Genomic DNA, 19,755 nt, shown 5'->3' on the forward strand with positions numbered 1-19,755 from the left:
ATTCATGTCTCGTGTTTTCAATGGGTATTGCGAAGGGCTTGGCATTAGAAGGAAGTTCACAACGCCCTACACACCATAACAAAATGGTATGGTAGAGCACAAGAACAGAATGGTCATCGAGATGGCAAAGTGCTTGCTTAAATACGGAGACATCCTGACAGAGCTTTGGGCTGAGGCGGTCGCTACATCAGTATATTTGATCAATCGGGCGCCAACACAAGCAGTGAACAATAAAACATCTTATGAGGTGTGGCATGGAGAGAAGCCCAATGTTAGTCATTTTAAAATTTTTGGTTGTATTGCCTTTGTACTCACCCCTTCACAAAAGCTTTCAAAAATTGGATGAGAAGTCGGAGAGACATGTGTTTGTGCGTTATTGTCCATAATCAAAAGCTTACAAGCTCTACAACACTATTATATCCAAGATAACTGTTAGCATGGATGTAATTTTCCATGAAAATTCTCGATGGGTGTGGGAATCAAACAAAGGTGGACCCCTGATGACCATTGAAGATTTGGATGACGAAAGGAAGTGAAGACACAAGCAATGAAGATGGTGGAGATGTACATGGAGATACAACAACAAGTAGAGGTCAGTTAAGTACCAGTAAAGGCACAATCAATTCAAATTCATAGGAGGAGTCTTCTGATGAATCACCACCGAGGAAGATGAAGTCTCTGATCGACATCTACAACACTTGCAGTTTTGCTCTTCATGTATCTGAACCTAAGGATTACAGGGAAGTAGCAAGGCATCGGGAATGGCAGGAGGCCATGGATGTAGAGTTGGCAGCTATTCGAAGCAACCACACGTGGGACTTGACTGAATTGCCTCTTGGGAAGAAGGCAGTTGGACTAAAATGTGTTTACAAGACCAAATATAGTGCTGATGGTGGAATTTTAAGGCACAAAGTGAGGCTGGTGGTCAATGGGTACACCCAACAATATGGCCTAGACTACGAGGAGGTCTTCTCATCGATTTTGAGGCTTGAAACGATAAGACTTATTCTAGCTCTTACCGCTCAAGCAAACCATCCAGTGTACCATTTCGATGTTAAATCGACATTTTCACAATGGAGAAATAACTGAAAAAGGTCTATGTTGCTCAACCTGAGGGGTGTACTATTGAGGGGAAAGAACACATGGTGTATCGACTAAGGAAAACACTCTGTGGGCTCAAGCAAGCACCGAGAGCTTGGTATGGGAAGATCGACACTCATTTCAAGCAACATGGATATGAAAGGAATGAAACTGAGCATACATTGTACAAGAAGGAAAATCAAGAAGTTAATTGTATATGGATTAGTCTCTACGTTGATGACATTGTGTATACAAGTGGTTCACAGGTTCTGATAAATCAATTTAAAGAAGAGATAATGAGGACTTTTGACATGTCCGACTTAGGTTTGATGAAATTCTTTCTTGGTCTGGAGGTACATCAATTGTCTAATGGGATTTTCATTTCACAGAGAAGGTATGTGGAGGACCTGTGAATCCAGCTCAACATGAAACAATGTAAACCTGTGGATACACCCATGGGAGTCAATGATAAGCTATTGAGTACAGAAGCTAGTGATTACACTGATCCTAGTGTGTACAAAAGCCTAATTGGGAAACTCCTCTATATTGTACAAACTAGGCCATCTATTTGCTACACAGTTAATCTCCTATCAAGGTTCATGAGCAAGCCTACCAGCGATCATCTAACAGTATCGAAGAGAGAGTTATCCGATACTTGGCAGGGATGTCAAGCTATGGTTTGTTTTATTCTTAGGAGAATGATGCATGCTTGGAGGGTTTCATAGACAACGATTGGGGTGGATCCTTGAGTGATCAAAAGAGCACTTCAAGGATGTTCTTCAGGCGGGGATCTAGGAAACAAGATGGCATGTCATTTGGTATGGCTCAGAAGAATTCTTAGCAATTGTGGGAAAGATTCATCTAAAACCAGTGTTCTCTAGTGCGATAATCAATCCACAATTGTTGTAGCAAAGAATCCGGCTCTTCACGGAAGAACCAAGCACATAGACGTGAGGTTCCATTTTTATTTCGAAGCATGGTAACTGAAGGACAGATCACTCTCCAGCACTACAACACCAAGGACCAACTTGCAGACATTTTCACAAAATTTTGCCTGCAGAGAAGCACAAAGACATCCAAGCTCAGATGGGAGTTTGCATGCTTCAATCAAAGAGGAGTGTTGATGGTGATGGGTGATTGAAGATGACATGGGGCGCCGGCATAGAGCTTCAAGGTATGGCCGGCAACCAGGCTCAGGGATAGCTACAGGTGAACAAGACCATGCTGAGAATGGAGGAAAGAATGGGCAACTGTACCAGGGGAATGGAAATAAAATTACATGTGTTAGTCGGGTATTATTATATAGTATCTAGAGTTTTAAGGTTTTTGGCTAATAGGGTTAGAACAAAGTAGTGTTGATTGACCAATGGGTTAGTGTTTAATGTAATCCTTTTTGACTTTTTGGTTTGTGGGTTATATAAGTATGTTAAAGGGTAATGAAATGATGTTGCTAAGTCTTTAGTCAAACAACTTTCTCTCATTCACTGAGTGTCATTTTGGTTACCAAATTACTTGTAGTTCTTTCTTCCTCTTCTGTGAATCCTCAAGGTGTTGTAGCTGAGGCTGAGTTGCTCTCCAACTGCTCTGCTGTTGGAGTTGAAGATTTTAACTCCTTGATAAGTTTGGTACAGTTAGCATCATGTTGTTGTCATTTTATATATGACTCATCAACTGATTTTGTAGATGAGCCTATGATGAGTGAAAGTATCTCGATAGGACATTTGCAGCGAGGCTATCCACACCCGTATGATACTCGATTGTGAAATTATATCCTAGTAGGTTAGGAGGCCATAGATGATGCTCTAAGGTGTATCATTTTAGTTTGTTTGAATGAAGAATTGATGTCCCATTAAGTAATAACAAAACTTACTCGCATCTTCTATAATTGAAAAGATTTCTCATGAATATGCAGATTGTTTCTGTATCCTTGGAAATAGTTTCTTTGAAAAATATGCTATAGGATGCTTTCCTTGACTAACAACAGCTCCAAAGCCCACCTTTGAGGTGTCCATTTTCAGTACAAAAGATTGAGAGAAATCAAGAAGTTTGAGAACCGGGGTCGTGGTCACAACATGCTTAAGAGTGGTGAAAGCAACATGGGCTACCAAAATATCCCAACTGGTACACTTAGCATATAATGCATGTAGCTTGACTATATTCAAGACTGTTTCTAGGTGTTTCATGTCTGAGTTCACTGAGACCTCACCTTGAGACCCATATTCTTCTACCATTTAAAAAGTAAAAGCCATGCAATGATCAATGGTTTTGGTTGAGCATAATCTATGCAATTGGTGTACAATATTAGATTGAGAAGGGCATACAACATTTGGAAAGCAATCCAATATTCAATCAAATGAGGGGTCATGCAAAGGGAAGAAGCCAAAGGGAAAACTGTTTTTTGAATTAGTTGGTGAGAAGTGCATCACCTAGTGAAGAGAGGTGCTTCACAAATATTTAAGAAGTTTGCAGAGAAGTGCTCCATGGAGTTTGTAGTTTGGAGCTATGTGCTCCACAAAGTGTTTCATTTAGGGAAAAATGCTCTAGAAAATCTGAATTATTATTTATTTATTTATTTATTTCTTTTATATATATATATATATTTATTTATTTATTAGAAGCTTTGAATTAAGAGAGTGTGTTGGAGAATAATTAAAAGTTGGTCAAAATCTTGTTAATTTCTTGATTGTATTTGTTTTTAGTTCAGATTTTAAAGATTTTCTGTTGCTTTGTATGATGTATTTAAGCACATGAGTCCACAATAAAACTAATGAAAAATCATCATTATGTTTTTTTATTATTCCTTTATCCTCTTTATTTCCTTAAAACCCAACAAAAATGATGACAATCATAAACTATAGGACCACAATCTATCTCGATAGCTTGTGTTAAGGTTGCCCATGTTGTTGCACCACCAGTCTTTTGGAGCATTTGGAACCAAGGTACGACCGGGCCTTCAAAGTGGATAACAGTGATCTTCACACAATAAACATCAATTATCTCATAGTAATTGAAGAGCTATTCAACCATAAATATTCATAAATGTAAGGTACCATAAATGTCAGAAGAGTTAGTAACTTAGTTAAGACCCATAAACTGCTGCAAACTCTCCCAAACCGAGGGACCAAACTGAGAAGATAACATCACCAACCAAGATAATCCACAATCCAAACACAATAGCTAAAATGTGATTAAGATCTCAGTCTTCAATCACCATTCATTGGCATCCAAGATTAAATAAGAAAATATGTCTCAAGATCAATAAACTACTAACAAGCAACACCCAAACTAACATCTAATTATGCCAAGTTTAACAAGAAGTTATTTGAAAAAATGTAGTAAGTAAGATAACCGATCTCGCCATTGTCAACAAGGGGAACCCTAAATCGATCAACCATAATCTCATTCTTCCCTACAAAGAACAAGGCCAACACTTTTCTTCTCATAAACTCTATTCTCTCTGTTCAGCTTGCTTATATAGGTCCTCATGCCAAACTTGACAAACCCAGCCAATCGTGTACTCATTTTCCTCTCATGATTGCTTCACCACTCTTCATCCAAGTGTTGACATTCTCCCCTCCAGCATCTTACTGTTGCATGTCACTGGGCATCTTCCAAACCTTAATGCTATTATCTCCATTTTTGTGCTAATGCATGTCCCCATTCTTTGCTCTTGTCTTTATTAACTTGTCATCCTTTCTTTTTGAAATGTCTACATGGTCTTCCTGCATAATTAACTTCACAAGATATATAACAACAGCCTTTTGAGGTCTATAAGAAACAAACTCCGCTTTGAAGATAAGAGTTACATGATGAGTGTACAATGTTCATGTATTTCATATTATTTAATACACTTATTCAGCATGTATTAGAATCATATTGTGGAATTCAGCATTAACAGGCTTAGGGCAGCACTTCATATGAGAGAGAGAGAGCCAAAATAAGCATTCCAGACCCTAAACAATGAAGTTGGAGCTCTCTTTGCATCATTAGAATAAGGATAAGGCAAACTGGGTGGCTTATGAGCAACTTACGCCCAACTATACGGTCATAAGTACTTTCCAGAGAACCTTGCAGGCATGTTTATACCCATAAGAGTGATTTAGAGCTAATTCAAAGGACCTAAGGGACAAGGCTTATGTTGGTAAGGATGTCTATAAGGATCATCCAGAGGAGCTTATGACCACAACATATGCCCGCAAGGGTAGTCACAAGAAGGAGAATAGTGAAGCTTATAGTCCAACGCTTACGCCAGTAAGCTGGACTGCAACACAGACAGAAGACCTTATGGACGTGACTTACGGCTGTAAGTGTTCCCGTAAGGCTCGCAACCATCTTTTCTAGCACCCTTATGGCCTATTTCTTACTCCGTAAGCAGCCCATAAGCAGTTGAGTATAAATAGAACGTAAAAAGAATTTTAGGGCATCCAATTCATTTCTTTTGGGCGATTCTCGAAGGTAAAGTTAGGGAAGATAAGAGATGAATCTCCAGCACTTAAGGTACAATTTCAAGGGGGATTGGGATTTACATTCAAGGGATTGAAGATTGTAGCCGTTAAGCTCACTTTGACAGCACACGTGGATTTCATATTTTCACCTATTATTTGTATCTTGCATGCTTGCCCTCCATTAATTGAGGGATAATTTGTAGATGTTTGGACGCAGTTGAACTCTAAGGTTTATTTCTATGACATTAGTTGTAGGATCTTTTATACTTTAATTGTGTTCTTAATTGCAATCATTTCTGTTTGAATCTAATTGCGCGTTTGAATGCTTGGTTTCTAACAAGGCGAAAGCCCTAGCTATTATATTTGATGTGCTACATGACAAGTAGAAATACCCACCTAGCATAGACATGCCATGATTAGAGGGAATCGTGAGTAAGCCTGGATATAAGGTACTTTAGAGACTCTGTCTTCCTCAATTCTCCCGAGTGAGTTTTTAGCAATCTTCGTGCTCTTTGCAATCATGTGAAGTGGATTTTTAGGAGAAATCATATTTTTGCTCAATATTTGGATTAGGAGTAATCTTCTCTTTTGGGGCATATTATCTACTTAAGAGATGGTTATTAGCTCACAATAAGGTTTTATAGAATGTTAATGCGATTGTGTGGATGTTTATATTAGCTCTGCACCTATTCAATTAGTCTTCACCTGACAATGTTAATGCGATTGTCTGGATATAAGTGTTTTTGTAAGGCTCATGACCATCTTCTCCAGCTCCCTTACGGCCTAGTCTTCTCCAACTTCCTTACGACCTAGTTCTTACGCCTGTAAGCAGGTTGTAAGCAACCCATAAGCTGTTGGGTATAAATAGAACTTATAAGGATGTTTAGGGCATCCAATTCATTTCTTTTGGGTGATTCTTGGAGGTGAAGTTAGGGAAGATAAGAGACGAATCTCCAACACTTAAGGGACAATTTCAAGGGGGATTCGGATCTACATTCAAGGGAATTGAAGATCGTAGCCATCAAGCTCACCTTGGCGGCGTGCATGGAAGCTTCTCTAAGGTTTTTTCAACAATTCTTCATCAATACAATTGAAAAGGGGTTTTCATGGATTTCATATTTCCTCCTATTATTTGTATCCTGGATGCTTGCCTTCCATTAATGGAGGGCTAATTTGTAGATGTTTGGACATAGTTGAACTCTAGGGTTTATTTCTATGACATTGGTTGTTAGATCTTTTATGCTTTAATTGTGTTCTTATTTACAATCATTTATGTTTGAATCTAATTACGCTTTTGAATGCTTGGTTGCTAACAAGGCGAAAGCCCTAGCTATCATATTAGATATGCTACGTGACAAGTAAAAATACCCATCTAGCATAGACATGCCGTGATTAGAGGGAATCGTGAGTAAGCCTGGGTATAGGGTACTTTGGAGACTCCGTGCTCTTTGCAATCATGTGAAGTGGATTTTTAGGAAAAATCACATTTTTGCTCTGTATGCGGATTAGGAGTAATCTTCTCTTTTGGGGGATATTATCCTGCACTTCATAATCCTAGAGAGATGCTACGCTCGAACATCGCTTTCTTCTTTGACTTCCATCCTATTATTTCCCGTATTTTCTTATTTTACTTGCTTTTGTTCACACACACAACATTTGATCATTAAAATTATTTTTTGGGTTTAGTGTTATTACTAGTATTCATTTTCTTCCCTGTGGACTGACACTCTGCACTTACGCACACTTAATTACGCCATTGGCATGTACACTTGTATCCCTATCATTACACTGCATTGTCAAGTGCAGTCATAAGATTTGCAATTGAAATGAGTTGCTACAAATGATAAATTGGTTGACAAAAGTAATGTATTGTTACTCAGGTGGGATATCCAGTGGTGAACCTGCAATTCTGTAGGTCTACTCAGATTTGCGGATTATTTTTGCCACTTCACTAACCTTGAGAAGTTGCAAATTGATAATATCATAGGCTCCAGAATTAACAACCAGTTTAATATATCAACACCATATCTTTACCTTCATTGTTCTGAAAGTGATATCCCATGCTTTGATTATTGTCTCCTTCCCAATCTCAAAAGAGAAAATTATATTGTCATCACAAGTAGTATTGAAAACTTCTTTAGTTTTAATGAGGATATCTTTATATTGATGTGTCAATAGATTGTTTGAGTAAGTTTTCATATTAAATGAACAGGCATATATATATTTCAACAGGGTATTGAAAAGAAATGCAGGCAGCCATACAAGAAAAAAAAATATTTAAATTACACTAGTTTGCCTGATAGTGTTGGAATAATAAACTTAAACATTATTATATAATATAATACAGGTTTGAGTTAATAATTGTGAGTTGCATGCTATGGAAGTTGTAAAGTTACATGTTATAAGGTTTGGAGTTTAGGATGTCAAGGGATGCTTGGAAAGCCTATATAAAGAACTATTTTTTTAGTGTCTTGTCAAGAGGTGAAGATTTGAAAATAAGGTTATAAAAGAGTGGTGTTTTTTCTCTTCCTCTTTCTGTTATCTTTCTTGAGCATATTTTGGGCCCATTACAGCTTCCAACATAGATGGGGCCATTGATGGCAAGGATGCAAGCCATGCTTAGGAAGATGACAGTGCTCATAAGGAGTTAGGTGGTGAAGGTGGTATTGTGTTTAGTGAGTTTAAAATGACGGCAATTGAAGGAGGCAGAGATGTGGGTGTTTAGATAGGAGAGGATGGCAAGCTCACCATTATGTTTATTATTATTTTTTTATTATTAATTTTTTTAATTATTTTTAATAACATTTTAATAAAACTTGTAACATCAACAGAAACAAATGGTAAATATAACTCTGGTTACCCAAGTGGACTTAATTGATCCAATTAAAAAAATAACAGGACGAAATTAAATCAAATTATAGCGGATGGAGTACAAGAATAGAGTCACATAACTAAAAGGACTATTTAGTGTTTTACATCAAGATATTGCTGTGTTATCCAAGAGAAATGTGAGCAACACTTAATAATAGAGTGGTAAGAAAAGAAGGTAAGTCATTCCTCTCCTAGATAAAAGATAAACTTTTTCCATATAATATTGAGGATTGTGATTTATTCATATTTATAAAAATAAAAAAATTTATTTATAAAAAAATAAGATTATCACTGTCCCATAAATATGTAATTGTTTTATATATTATAGAAATTTTTTATTTTAATTTAGAGGGCATTTGGACCCGAGAATGAAATGCAAATCATTTGTTGTAGTAAGTTATACCTATGTTTAGATATGCCTCCAGAGGAATAGGAATGGGTGCACTCCAGCCACTTCGGAATGGATGTTGAAATTATTAGATAATATCATAAAATTATGCAAATAAAATCACAAATGCATGCAGAAGTGGGGAAATTTCGGGACATCAATGAGATAATTTGATGATCACCTAATTTATTTGTTTAATTAAATATAGCTATGGAAAAAATTATATTTAATGTGTCAAATTTGTTCATCCCTAAATCTTTAAATCCTAAACTTAAGCCCTTAATTATAAACAATAAACTGAAAAGTCTCTCTCTAAACCTTAAATTATAAACCATCGGGAATTTGTGATTTACAGTTTAGAGTTTAAGGCTTACAATTTAGGATTTAGAATTTTTGGGTTTAGTATCTACTATTTAAAATAAAACTTTTTAGAATTTGTGATTTTATAGCATTTTTGTTTAGTATTTTAAAATTTTAAAATATGGTTTTATAATTTTTTATAATTTAAAAAATTTAAGGATTTTTAAGGTTTGAATTTTATATAAAAAAGAATGAGATAACAACCACGTTATTCGGGAAATTTATTTAGTAAATCTCATATGTAAATATAGCATCACTTTATTATTAAACTTAAAAATGGCTAAATTTTTAAAATTATAAAAAACTATAAAACCATATTTAAAATTCTAAAAATCTTAAACCTAGATTAATATTATAAAATCATATACCCAAAATTTTAAAAAATTGAACCCTAAATAGTAAATAATAAACCATAAGCTCTAAACAATAAATCACAAACTCCTTTACAGAGGTTTACGATTTATAATTTAGAATTTGGGGAGAAAGTTTTTGGTTTACCAATTACAATTAAGGGTTTAAATTTTTAGATTTAAATAATAAAAAAATTATTTATTTTTCGTTCAAAAAAAAGAGGAAGAAAAGAGAAAAAGAATGACGTAGATACTGACAGGGATACCAACTTAGACATCCAATTCATTCCATAAACTAATTCGGTGAAAATATCATTACTCTTAAATAATAAACAAATTTTTAATAAAACATAATTATATATATATATATATATATATATATATAAAAGAAGCCGGTTGAGGAACGGACCCTCAAAACTTTTTAAGATTTTTCTTTTAGCCAATTTTCCCAATAAAATATGTATCAAGCATAAAAACCAAATATCATAATTTCAGTATCACACACATACAAACCATACATACGCGATGCAATGAAAAACAGGTCAAATCCAGGCCTAATACAACACCTAATAAGATTGGCATTATTGTATGTAACAAGCCAATGAAATTCTCAGTCAATGACAAACACACAAAATACTGTAAAAAATTCGCATTATACACCAGCTTTGCTTCTTACAACCTCCATGATTTACAAGGATCATCGATCAACGAATATCCTTGAGAATTACATACCCGGACAGCACTACCTTGTGAGCGTTTTCTCCTTTCACCTTTGTCTGATATATCACCCTGCACATAAGAATTTTCAGGTTAGTTCTTGATTTAGAAGAAGCGAAATTTAAAGACAGACCAAGCATGTACAAAAAAAAAACATTGATCTCACTTTGTGCCTGTGATCCACATTTCGGTGATTAAAATCTCTCCTGAATATGTTGGAAATATAGTACCACATCGGTTGTGTGATAGAATTGTAATGGGTTTATATATAGGTATAGGGGTTGAGCCACTAAGTCTTGAGACTTTTTGGTGTAAGACACTCTAAGTCTCATATAAAAGTTCGTACATAGACCCACTAGTATCAAAAATATAAAATCTAACATGGTATCGGAGCCTGCGGATGATCCCGATAAAAAAGCGATTATAGTGGGACCTAGTAAAAAGACCTCAAGTTCCGTAAGTAACTAAAGTCAAGTTAAAATAGGATCTCTGAGACACAAGTATTGTACAAGTCCATGTGTGTAGAACCTCTGAGACGCAAAGTAGTGTACAAGTCGTGGTAAATAGACCTCGCGGTAGTCCCGAGTGCGAGCAGTTCGACCGAGTTGAACTTGAGAGAGAGTGTTGGAAATATAGACTACATCGGTTGTGTGATAGAATTTTAATGGGTTTATATATAGGTATAGGGGTTGAGCCACTAAGTCTTGAGACTTTTTGGTGTAAGACACTAGCGATTATAAAGTCCTATATAGAGACCCACTAATACTCAAAAATATAAAATCTAACAGAATACACAGAACTAAGGAATTGGCCAAAAATTCTTTTCACCAAAGTTGGTTCTCCATTGCAGCAGAACATGGTGACAGCTCTAACTGCAAACCCAAGGGTGCACAGGCCATGAAGAATTGGATGGGGAAACCTGTTGATCATTCAGAAATGGTGGTAAAATGTAAAGCAATTTTTGTAACTGATCATGCATGTTCTCGATAAAATAATAAAAATAAAAATAAGCATCTACGAATAAAATTGCCTCACAATTTAAAAGTACAGCGATGAGCAGTTTAAGCACAATCAATTGTGGATATGGACATTCTTGGCGACAGGGAGTAACAATTTTCTCGTTTTCTTTTCTAGACAAGTACATAAATATATATATATATATACATATATATAAAGAAAACTCCCTTGTCAATCAGTGCAAATCATTCTTTAGAAATTAGGAATTATTTGGTACTTGTATTCTTCAAAGTTAATTGAAAAGTAAACTCTTATAACAAATTAGCATCTTAGATACTTACCCAGCTTTCTTTGCTACCCTTGGATCTGAATATAATGGGTTATAGTCACCACACTGACGGTAAATAAGCGCCTGCACATAATTATTACATGAATATGCATTTTGTTATTCACAAGAAATTTAAAATGCGGATATGTGTAGGTCAAAAATAAAAACATGGAAATATGTGATTTGATCAGAGCACCTTGGTGGCGAATAGAATAATAATAAAGGAAGATAACAGTATGAAACTGAAGATCTGATGCCTTCTTACATAGAAGCTTGATATGGAAATTTGCTATACTTCACAAACACAAGGGGAAATACTACATATGGTTCAAGCTTGTTAGCATAATTCATGCATAAAGCAAGAATGATCAATTTTGGGGCTAAAGAGTAGTTCCTAAGATACAAACAAGGTCCCGAAATGTTACATTTTGTTTAGAAGAAAACAAAGATGAGAATGTTTAGGCTGTAAGTATTGATGATATGAAAAGTATGGCAAGCTATACACTTTCTTCTAGGTTCATATTTTTTTGGGCATCAAGGACGCAAGAAACCATTGTTTTACAGTTTTGATTTGTTTCGACCACAACGACCTTAACACAAGTATTATGGTTGAGAGGAAATTTATAAGTCATGAAGTGAGGCTAATATAAATCAATTTGTCTAGGAAAATATATCCATATGCGTCCCAAAATAATTTATCAATCATAACTCTAAAAAAGCACATCATGATTCATAATCATTTCATTTTGAGCAGTGATGGGGGATAATGAAGTTATATTGGGGTATGTGAAGACCAAAGATCAACTAATGGATATATTAATCAATGCACTATTCAAGTAAAGCTTTCCATACTCTAGAATTTGTTAGATACATGTATATATGTGTATGTATATCCTGAGTATAGACCATGTACACTATACATACTTGTACACTTCATCATCTATTTATACATGAGCTTGTCCATTGAGATCAATGGTTCAAGCATTTCTCTCTTCCTCTCACTCTCTAACATGGTATCAGATTAGCTTAGGTTGCAGTGGCGTCGAACCCCGCTACTCCTTCTCCGGCGACCGCTGCCGTTCTCTCCAGCTGGATCCCCACTCCTTCTCCGGTGATCGCTGCCGTTCTCTCCGGCTGGATCCCCCTCTCCGGCTACCGATTCCTGCGCACCTGCCGCGCCTGAGCTCCGACCGCGCCCTTCTCCGACCCGGCTGCGCCCGTCCCGGCCGCCCGGCTTCGTTCCCCACTCCCGGCCGCTACCGGCTCGCCCCAGTCGCACCCTGGCTCGCTCACAGCCCACCGGCTCGCCCCATGCCGCACTAGCTGCGCCCTCAGCCATACCGGTTCGTCCCCGGCAGCGTCGCTCGGCGCTGCGCCCTGCCGGCTTTCTTCGTCGAGACTGCCGACCACCGTCGACCTACCGGCGCCGGACCTCTCAGCGCTTGCTGAGTCCGGTCGCCCGACCCGGATCCCTAATATCCGGCTAATTTTTGCTTTTTGGTGTTATTCTCTTGTTTGAGAATATTTTTTTATTATTATTATTTTTTTCTGATTGTAATTTAATTTGAGCATTTAGTTAAAAAGTATGGACCTCATGCGGACTCGCTGGAGTTCTTCCTGATGTCCGTCACCGCAATCTCTCCCACTCTGATGTGGTGCTCGATGGCACCAATTATATTCCATGGTGGCTTACTCTCAAGCCCATTCTTGATGGCCTTCGTGTTCTTTCCCATGTTGACGGTACTTCTACTACTCCAGCAGCTCCGACAGTCATTGATTCTGCCATTCTCAAAGCTTATGAGCAACAGCTTGAGAAGTGGATTGTCGATGATTCTACGACGCGGATGATTATTTGTCAGAATGTTACCATTGATATTCGCACCCATATTGCAAATCTACCCACTGCTCGTGCGATGTGGAGCTACTTGGAGCGCCGTTACTGTAGTTCCAGTCAGGCACAGATCTATACCTTATATCAGGCCCTTGACACTCTGCATCAAGGGGAGGATACTATTGATCACTACTATAGTCGATTCTGTGGGTTATGGCGCCAGATTGATACCCTTACACCCTCTCATTGCCCTACCCACACTGCTCATCTCCTTACTTGCACTGATGAGGCATGCACTGGTTGCCGTCTCCATGAGGAGTCACGATGTATGTACGCGTTCATTATGCGTCTACGTCCTGAGTTTGAGTCGACTCGGGCCCAGCTGTTACATGCCCCTAACACACACTCCTTAGACGAGGCATTCACTATTGTTCGTCTTGAGGAGACTAGTCTCCGGGCTTCTTTCCCGAGGCGAGTGCACTGCGCTACTCGTACTCCCTCGCTCCTTCAGACGCTACTCCGTCCTCTTCTACTGTTGCTTCTCGGTCTTCTCGGCTGAAGAAGGCGTGACTTGCCACTATTGTGGCATTGTGGGACACTCGAGCATAGTTTGCGGAAGAAAGCGGCGAGGCCTTCCCCGCATGAGTTCATCGCTGACTCCTCCGCTCCTTCCCACACCTCCTTCTCAGCCTTTTCGGCATCGACTTCCATTTGTTTCTCTCTCTCCTGCCCGATCGACCTGACTATTGGTGATGCTTAGTCAGTTTCAACAGTCGCATCTAGGCGACATCTCTACTGGTCAGGCACATTCAGCTCAGGTTACTCCACCCACTCCAGGTAGTTCCTGTCCTCTTTGGCTTCTTGACTCTGGTGCTAGCTTTCACATGACAAATGATGCCACTCATCTTCACCATTCTCATCCTTCTTCCCTTCATACTCATGTTCGCATTCTCGATGGCACACTTTTTACTGTCTCTTCCCATGGGTCATCTCTCCACTAGTGCTTTCTCTCGTCCCTTACGTATCTCATGTCCCTCATCTATCCATGAACCTTATATGCATTAGTCGACTCCATCGATTATGACTGTCGGTCATTTTTGACGGACCTCATGTCATGTGTCGAGGATCGCGATGGGCCGGTGATTGGCTGGCCGCCGCCATAGTGGAGTATATGCGCTGGATTTCCTTTGTCTTCCCTCTTTAGACAGGTCTGTTTCTCATTGTTATGCTGCTACTATATCACATCATCTGTGGTATCATCGTCTTGGTCATTTGTGTCAGTCTCGAATGTCTTCTCTTGTCAGTCAGGGTGTCCTAGGAGCAGTCTCTCCTCCTTCTGATGTTGTTTGTTTTGGCTGTAAACTTGGCAAACAGTTACAGCATCCCTATCCATTGAGTCAGTCTCAAACTAGTGCCCCTTTTGACCTCATTCACTCTGATGTTTGGGGTCATGCTCCTTTTGTATCTAAAGGTGGCAATCGATATTATGTTATTTTTATTGATGATCACACACGTTTTACCTTGGTTTATCTTATGCATCATCGTAGTCAACTTTTATCTATATATCGCTCTTTTACTACTATGGTGCACACTCAGTTCTCTGCCTCTATCAAGAACTTTAGGTCTGATTCTGGCGAAGAATACACCTCCCATGCTTTTCGTACCCATTTGTCTTCTGAGGGCACCTTGCCTCAACGATCCTGTCCTGGGGCTCATCCTCAGAATGGGGTCGTTGAGCGCAAGCACCGCCATATTTTAGAGACAGCTCGAGCTCTCACCCGCTTGGTGCATCTCTTCCTCCTCACTTCGGGCTGATCTGTTCACTACTGCCGTCTACCTTATTAATCTGCAACCATCATCCCATCTTCAGGGTCGTAGTCCCGGTGAGTTCCTACATGGAACTCCCCCTCGCTATGATCACCTTCGTGCTTTTGGTTGTCGTTGCTTTGTCTTACTTTCACCTCGGGAGCGGACAAAACTCACCACCCAGTTAGTTCTTTGTGTTTTTTTACGGGAGTGCAGTCTTGAACACAAAGGTTATCGTTGTTATGACCCAATCACTCGTCGCTTTCGCATCTCTCGAGATGTCATGTTTGATGAGACCACTCCTTTTTATGCTTCCCCCCTTCTACTACATCTACTTCTCCCACTGTTCCTCTTTCCTTCCTTTTTCCTCTCTCATCCACTGAGGATACTCCCCCAGCTTCCACTACTTCTCTACCACGTCCTCCCTCTCCAAAGATTCTCTCTCATTCATCCCCTATTCCATCCCCCTCCTTATCTATCGATTCCTCCTCACTTCCTTCGGCTCATCCTCCTATTCGTTACACTTATCATCGTCGGGAACCTGCAGCATCTTCACCTCGGCCGGTCCTCTCTGACACTCCTTCTACTGGTGATTCTGATCCTGAGGTACCCTCTCACACTTACATTCTACGTGATCGATCCACTTTACATCCTTGAGCCAGGTACCTACAGAGAGGCGGTACAGTCACCTGCGTGGCGTACTGCCATGGCTGAGGAGCTTGATGCATTGTCTCAGACTCATACTTGGGATTTAGTTCCCCTTCCTTCTCATGCTACTCCGATTATATGCCGCTGGATTTACAGGGTGAAGATTCGTTCTAATGGGTCTCTCAAGCGCTATAAGGCGCGCTTGGTTGCTCGTGGTTTCCAGCAGGAGCATGGTCGTGACTATAAGGAGACCTTTACCCCTGTAGCCCACATGCATCTTATGCGTCACGTTGATTGTCGTTGCGCTGCTCGAGTGGACCCTACATCGACTGATGTAAAGAATGCGTTTCTTCACGGTGACTTAAAGGAGGAAGTTTATATGACTCCTCCTCCTGGTCTTCGGGTGCCTCCAGGGACTGTTTGTCGACTTCGTCGTGCTCTTTATGGTCTTAAAGCAGGCTCCGCGGGCTGGTTTGAGCGATTCGATCTTGTTATTGAAGCGGTCGGTTTCACTCGAGCATTCATGATTCGGCAGTCTTTGTTTATTCCTCACATCGCGGCCGCACTATTCTTCTCCTCTATGTGGATGATATGATTCTTACTGGAGATGATCCTGCTCATATTACTTTGCAAACTCTGTGAGACATTCTTGATGACCGATTTGGCTCCGCTTCGTTACTTCTTGGGTATTGAGATCACTTCTCGATCTCGATGGCTCTTGTCTTACTCGCGACGATATACTCTTAACCTTCTTGCTCGCTCGGCTTGGCGATACTGTCGCCTGTCTGCTACACCCATGGAGCTTCACTTGCAGCTCTGAGCTTCTGATAGGACTCCTTTACCTTATCCCTCTTGATATCGACATCTTGTTGGCAGCTTGGTTTACTTGGCTGTCACCCGTCCTGACATTTCTCATACAGTCCATATTCTGAGTCAGTTTGTTGCAGCTCCTACTTCTGTTCATTATGCACATCTTCTCCGAGTACTGCGTTATCTTCGTGGTACTACATCTGAGTGAGTCCATTCTATTCACGTCATTCCACTCTTCATTCTGGGGCCTATTCGATGCTACTTGGGCTAGTTCCCCTGATGATCGTTTCTCTGTCACTGGTTAATGTATCTTTCTTGGATCTTCTCTCATTGTTTGAAGACTAAGAAAGCATGATCTGATGAGCCAAGTCGATCTTGAGACTGAGGTTCGTGCTTTTAGCTTCTCTCTGTTCGAGGAGGTGCTTTGGCTTCGCTCGATCCTCACGAGGACTTTGGGATCTGCGAGACCTCCTCTATTCCTCTTCACTTTGTGATAGCACTGGGGCCCTTCAAATCGCTGGCGACCCGGTCAAGCATGAGTGACCAAACACATTGGAGTGGATGCCCATTTCACTCGATGTCATGTTCGTTCTCGAGACGAGTGTCTCTTCATTACCTTCCCACGAGAGGTTCGGGGTAGGCGACTTCTTCACCAAAGCTGAGACTCGCGATCAACATCTTTTCATGTTATCCAAACTCCGGACGTATGATCCGTCTTGAGTTTGAGGAGAGATGTTAGATACATGTATATATGTGTATGTATATCTTGAGTATAGACCATGTACACTATACGTACTTGTACACTTCATCATCTATTTATACATGAGCTTGTCCATTGAGATCAATGGTTCAAGCATTTCTCTCTTCCTCTCACTCTCTAACAGAATTCTCATGGATTTTCAAGAACAAAGCATCGAAGGGGAGTATTCAGATTGATGCCTTAGTTGTTACGGTGTTTAGGTTAGAGAATGCCTAGTTTTTTGTATATGGTTTGGCATGCTATCTTTCCTTGAGTCAATTTTCTGGGTCTTAGTTGAATTATCTCAAGGTGTGTGTACCACGATGTTGCAACAGCTTATGTTGTCAAGATCTCAAGCTTGAGATTGTCTAAATAAAGAATAGAGAAATAAAGAAGAGGTCTACCAAATATCATTCTATATTTATTCTTCTTTTTCCTACCAAAACATTCACTTTTGGCAAAATCTATGCCAACATAGGAATGCAAAGGGGAGAAGATTGTATGGAGTCATATAGTTCTATAAAGAAATCATTTTCAACACCAGAAAGCAAATTTTGATTGGCATCGATACTGTGGAAATCAAATAGTGTCACAACATATATATAAAATTATGGTCATTGTTGGGCCGTTGGCCATCAACACGGCACTAAAGAGATGAGCATGCAATCCACAGATAACAGGGCACTTTACTGAATGCAAGGGTTATGTGGGAAAACCACATTGATTCTTAACCAAGGTGATAAAAAGCAAGTCTTATCAACACAAAGCACCATTGTGCAAGGACCTGAACACTGTGAAGCTAGATCTAGTGACACAGAAAATAACCTAACTTGTGCAAAAAGGGAGGCAACAAATCATAATGTTTTCAAGATCATTATTCTGATGAACATTTCTAATATTCACCATGTAAGTATCACAATACGTGATGAATCTAGTCATCAGTCATTACCAAAAACTCAAGCCACTTTAATCAATAAGAGTACATGTTTTCTTGTCTGGTGGTCAATCAAATCTTATTTTGTGAAATACATAATAGCCACATAGTCACATGAAAGGGGAAAATGGATTCTAGAGTCACATAATCTAAACAATTTTGCAAATTATTTCAAAATACTTGTCATTTATTTTGGAAAATTTAGTGGTTGAATAAGATGCTCCGTGGCATTGCACCTATGCTAATACAAAGGAGAACAATCATTGGATTAAAAAATTAGGTGGTATGTACTAGATACAAGCCAAACATATATTATCCGGACCCAATTCACCCAAAAGTTGAAGCCGCAAGGATGAAATTAAACGATGTGTGGCTCTCAGTTACGCTAATACTCTCCCTTGATACACGCCACTTTACTTTAACTAGACACATTGCAAACGAACCAAACAAACTAAGCTTTGATAAACTATATACTATTAGATATAAACCAAACATATATTATCTAGATCCAATTCAACACAAGCTTTAGTTGATTGAATGAGCGGACCCAAGCTAGTATGTTCAAATCTATACTTACCAAATCAACTGATGTGGCACTTTAAGTTTCTCTAATAGTAGGAAAATCAAGAAACTGCACATGGATTAAGCATCTCAACCTTCCAAATTCTACCACAATGTTAAGAGGTCGATCTCATTTGTACCATCACATCAACAAAATACTTATGAAGTACAAAAAGGAAATCAAAATGGAGAAAACCAAGAGATGCTAATGTTGATATGATGATTAAAAGGTCATGTATGAGATCTTTCATTGGAACATCTATACTTTCACCCTAGGTGTAATAAAAGATTGTAGTCAAAAAACATTCTGATGGAATGAGAGGGCTCTCCAGAAAACATTACTTCAGTCCGTCAATCAAATTATTATCCCTGACCGCACCATGTTCATTACATTTGTACCGGAGTTGTATTTGATTTATCATTTATTTCGGATGTAAAATTGAAAAGTTGAAGCTTGTGTTTGTAACTCAAATTATTAACATTCAGAATCTGATATATAAGCTGTCAGCATGATACATATCTCATAGATTCAAAATTAATTAATAAATAAATAAAATAAAGGGAAAGACAGGCTACAAAACAGACAGTTAATACCGCAGCAAAGAAAGATGACATGCCTGGGACTGTTTGGTAATGTCCTCGTAAACAAAGGAAGGTTTACAATCTGGGATCTTGACAGAACTTTGGTTGGGAGAATAGTTAGCATATTCATATGGTTTAGATGACTTGGAGAAACCACCAGCACCGCGCAAGTAAAATGTACTCCTGCAGAGAAGAAACAAATGAGAGGAAAAAGGTTCTTATTCATGTTCTATTAACTTCATGAACTGAACACGTAATAAAGATGCTAACCTGTTCATGCACAAGACATCTCTAGAATTCTGATCACAACTGATTGTTTGAAGGTCAAGTGTGGCACGTTCACCTAGA

The 19,755-nt window shown here is 38.9% G+C and overlaps 1 protein-coding gene across 1 annotated transcript; it reads right to left on the bottom strand.

Moving 5' to 3' along the window:
• Positions 1-9,937: 9,937 nt before the first annotated feature.
• LOC120269100 (enoyl-CoA hydratase 2, peroxisomal-like) lies at positions 9,938-19,749 on the bottom strand. Its single transcript, XM_039276389.1, has 6 exons — positions 19,678-19,749; positions 19,443-19,590; positions 11,510-11,580; positions 11,004-11,130; positions 10,378-10,424; positions 9,938-10,283 (listed from the first exon to the last, which is right to left on the bottom strand). The coding sequence occupies exons 1-6, from the start codon at positions 19,683-19,685 to the stop codon at positions 10,199-10,201; spliced, it is 486 nt and encodes a 161-aa protein (XP_039132323.1). The 5' UTR covers positions 19,686-19,749; the 3' UTR covers positions 9,938-10,198.
• Positions 19,750-19,755: the final 6 nt, after the last annotated feature.

The sequence above is a fragment of the Dioscorea cayenensis genome, chromosome 2 (assembly GCF_009730915.1).
Source record: "Dioscorea cayenensis subsp. rotundata cultivar TDr96_F1 chromosome 2, TDr96_F1_v2_PseudoChromosome.rev07_lg8_w22 25.fasta, whole genome shotgun sequence".
Lineage (NCBI taxonomy): Eukaryota > Viridiplantae > Streptophyta > Magnoliopsida > Dioscoreales > Dioscoreaceae > Dioscorea > Dioscorea cayenensis.